The 4,262-nt window shown below is 30.5% G+C and overlaps 1 protein-coding gene across 6 annotated transcripts in view; it reads right to left on the reverse strand.

The window, feature by feature from the left end:
* LOC106471524 (protein phosphatase 1 regulatory subunit 36-like) overlaps window positions 1-3,229 on the reverse strand; it is a 20,973-nt gene extending 17,744 nt beyond the window's left edge. For 2 of the 6 annotated variants that reach the window (XM_013932123.2, XM_022400132.1), the window contains exons 1-3: window positions 2,826-3,229; window positions 1,529-1,656; window positions 172-285 (exon numbers count right to left, since the gene is read on the reverse strand). In XM_013932123.2, coding sequence (XP_013787577.2) covers window positions 172-285; window positions 1,529-1,587 — 173 coding nt within the window. In that variant the 5' untranslated portion in view covers window positions 1,588-1,656; window positions 2,826-3,229. Of the gene's footprint in view, window positions 1-171; window positions 286-1,528; window positions 1,670-2,825 lie in introns of all 6 variants that reach the window. The other 4 variants (XM_022400131.1, XM_022400130.1, XM_022400134.1 and 1 more) reach the window with 4 other exon arrangements.
* Between the last annotated feature and the right edge of the window lie 1,033 nt (window positions 3,230-4,262).

A 4,262-nucleotide genomic window follows, 5' to 3' on the forward strand; every position in this document is an offset into this window, starting at 1 on the left:
ATAATTTTATAATATTACAGCCAGAAGAATGTCTTGAGCTATTCAGTAGACCCGCTTTAATTACTATATTTAATAAATTACTGCTATTACAAACTAAATTGCCAATGGTTAAATCTGCAAAAATGACATATTTGCTACAAAGAAGTCTATATGGTACTTAATGTGACTTACATTCTAGTTGACAATTCCATTCTTTGGTTCCAATAAACACTTCTTGTCAGGTTTGTTTTCTTTGACAACATGGTATTCTGTTTAACAATTTGTTCTGGCATATAGCTATGTTTACTAGAAATAATAACATAATAATTTTACATATATTCATTCCTAAAGGATAATGAACATGAATCCAAGGTTTTATTTCTGTAAACTTTGTAAAATTCAACCATAATGATGAAGTTCTAAGTGTTCTTGTTTTCTATAACATGTCAGAACTCACTGAAGCTATATGTTTGTAAAAAGTATGTAATGTGAAAAAACATATAGTTAGAAGCATAACAGCTGTATAATTATATACATATATAATACAAACCAGAGAACATGAAAACAAACGTCAGATAATGTTATGAAACATAATGCTAATATATGTATGGATGTGTGTTTACTACTGAAACTGAAATTAATGTTTTGATTTCCCAATTCATCATTGTTTTGAGATTCACTAATACACGGGTCATGAAGAGTAGGGACCAAACTCCTCTCTAAACTACACAGTCTTGTAACAAATTTACATGTGCCACACATGTACTAAGACATGTCGCTCACAGCTTCCTCTCAATATCTTGTGCTTTTCGGTATCAGTTGCTGTTTCAAATTATAATTGCTTATATTTGTTATTTTCTGTTAATGTCTTTAACTTAAAATAGATTGATTATTTCGAACAATTTAAAAATGTGTGTTGTTTTGCAATTACTTTTTGAAAATGGCAAAACAAAACCTCTGGGGCTTTCTTAGTAGGATTTTATGTTGAGTAAATACTTTAAATTATACTGAGCTGATAAGTTAGTGCTTCTGACACTAACTGTAATATATGCAGGTAATCTTTCTTTATGTAGAGTTACATGATTCTCACTACCATCTGTTCACCTTTGTGATTTTATTGTGCTATGCTTTAAAGAAATATATCCTTTCATTTCACTAGCACAACTGTAGCAACATGGCAGTGAGTTAGTTCAGTGTTAGAAGACTCCAAAGGGACAAAATAGTGACATCACTCAAATTTATAGCCCACTTACTACAAAGAAGATTTAGAAGGAACACTGGTTGGCATAACAATGAAAAACTCATGTATATAACAATACTTCTACAAACATTGTAAAGCATGTGAAATCAAGTATAAGTTGGTGGTGCAATATTTTATAAATTTTAAATTCACTACTTTTATAAAATCTTAACTTTTAAACAATTCAGACATAGGTTAATACAAGATTCAGGTGATGCTCATTAATTAAATCTGTAAAGTGCATATCAAGCTAGTAATATAAATTCTAGTTTGTATTAACAAGGTCAATTATGCTAATTATTAGTTTACCTAATCAACTGTAGCCCTTTTTTTTCATGGTTCCAACTCCATCTTGCTTGAGACATCATCCAGTCAGGTGTATTAATGGTGCTTTATTTCAGTTATCCTCCTTTTATTATTTCAAACTTGGTCAACTTCTGGAAATAGACACTATATACTGATTTATCTCAGTCATCAGTAAAATATTTAAATAAAACAGTTTAAAACTAGTTTAATCAATGGTTTCATTTTACAAAAAAGTTACAGACACATTCTGTCTTTCTCAGTACCAACTAAATTTATTTTTGGATTCCTATTAACTCAAAAGCAAGTTCAGTCTATTTTGAGCAACCTGAGAGTTTCCAGAAAACTTTAACTTATGATTGCAATAAATTCCACAATTAATTGAGTAAAATTTTTAAAGTATTTATTATTGAGCTATGTAAGGAATAAACTAAACAGAATAATTAACCCAAGAGTGATACAAAACAAGAATTATTACAGAATGTTTTTCATAAAAAATATTAAGGCCAAACAGGACTTGAAACCATCATAAGTCTCAGCTCTTGATTTATTAATTGGTAAGGGCTCTGCCAATTGGCTTATTAAAAGCCCCAAATCTTTTAATGACATGCATTTGGAGAGGGCTTGACAAATGAGGTTTTGAACTGTCAAAATGTTTAAATGCAACACACTGTCCTCTAATGATCTAGTTTTTCTCAAAATGAAGTGAAAATTGTGACCAAATAGGATTCAATTATTAATAAAATGTTAGGGGACGGTGTGCCATAATAAATATTTACACTTTGATTCTCCATGGAAGAGTAAGAAAATTGTGAAAGGGTCACTTTTTAATGTTTCATTTGAGCCCAATTCTTCATAACTGAAAATATTAACAAATTTCTTGAAGTTGAAGTTATTAAAATTACACAAAATCTAATTTACATAATGATAAGGTGGTTTTCTTTAAGTACCCAATCTATTCATAGATTTTATTTTTAAATTTATGTTGCGTTCAAGACGAGTATTAAATTATAATACAAAGATGTTAATCTTTTTCTAATTCTATAGAATTAGAAAGTAACAACAAAGCATTGGGACATTATATAATAATAATTTATTTAAACTGAAACTAAAATTAAGTAATACATATAGACTCACAGTATACTTATAATTTCTAACGTTACTACTAGTACTAGTTTACGAAGAAAAAAATCCAAGATGCTCATTGAACATGAACAGTTGAAGTGAACCTCACTTGCCGTATTTTACATCACTGAAACTGAAAGTATATAATTTAAATTACAAGACAACCTCGTTTACTTACCTACTATAAATCTGAAAACAAATCAGTTTTGCACAATGTAAAAGTCATCCATAATTTATACATATAAGTATCTAACACAATTTCATATTTACACTCAGGAGTGCTAATAGTAATGACCCAAACAATCTGTGTTGCTAATGGTGATATACTGTTGCCACCTGATAGCTTAATTAATGCTCACGGGGGACTTGTTAGTTAAACCATATATATATATATATACATATAGGAAGCACTTCATTATCTAAAGTAATAATAAACATATTATTTAATATTATTATTATTTTAGTAAAACATTCATGGGCATGGCCCTGAAGAGGAAAGAAGAATCAGTGTTTTAATTTAATGTTGAAATCCTGATTTCTTTAAGTTCTTATAGCATTTGTTAGTTTTAACTAAAAACCCGTTAGGGTGGTAGGAAGACGTTTAAATTGCACCTGACCCTCCCAGTTCGCGAACACTTAACAACACCGACTCGGGCCAGCAGCTATTATTTAATTTAAAATATATACTTAAGTAAATATAAGTCTGAAGGCGTTATTACAATAAATAAAACTATAATTTCACCAATGATATATTCTCAAAAGTAAGGTAAGACTGACAAAAACATTAAAAATATTTATATTTCTAAATTTGTTTGTTTGTTTTTAATTATGCACAAAGCTACACAAGGGCTATCTGTGCTCTGCCCACCACGGGTATCGAAACCCGGTTTCTAGCGTTGTAAGTCCGCAGACATACCGCTGTGCCACTGGGGGGCATATTTCTAAAAACGAATATATAATAGGGATATTGAAATGTGTACAGTAAAAATGCAAAAAAATCACGTATTAATTGTTTTTGTTTGTTTGTTGTTAAGCACAAAGATACACAATGGGCTATCTGTGGTGTGCCCACCACAGTTATCAGTTTATTTTGAATTTCGGGCAAAGCTACACGAAGAGTATCTGTGCTAGCCATTATCATTTTATTACTATAGAAAGCGGTATTATGTGTTTCGTTAGGTTAAGAAGCCATCATGGGCACCAAAAGCAAATATTATCTAGAGCGTCATGAATTTTGTCAGCTCCAAGACGTGGATCTCGGAAGAACTCTAAATTTCTTTGTCATCCATTAACTGTGAGCTCCAGTAACTGAATGATTAGAAAAAGAAACACTATTTAAGGGCCGAGCATAGCCCAATGGTTAATGTGCTGAATTTTAAATTCGAGGTTTACGCCCAGTTACCATCAGAAAATACATTAACGTTACCTGTTTTCCTAGACTAAAAACAATCCTTCGATTCAGTTTAGCACAATGAGTTACGTTATCTTATAACGAAATATAGTTTTACTGACCAAATTATTTGAATAATTTCATGCTATTTTATGCGATAGCTCTTTTTTAGACAAGTTCATCGATTACCTTTGAAAGATATTGTTACGACAGTGAAAGTCATGT

The sequence above is a fragment of the Limulus polyphemus genome, unplaced genomic scaffold (genome assembly GCF_000517525.1).
Source record: "Limulus polyphemus unplaced genomic scaffold, Limulus_polyphemus-2.1.2 Scaffold4677, whole genome shotgun sequence".
In the NCBI taxonomy this organism is placed as follows: Eukaryota; Metazoa; Arthropoda; class Merostomata; order Xiphosura; family Limulidae; genus Limulus; species Limulus polyphemus.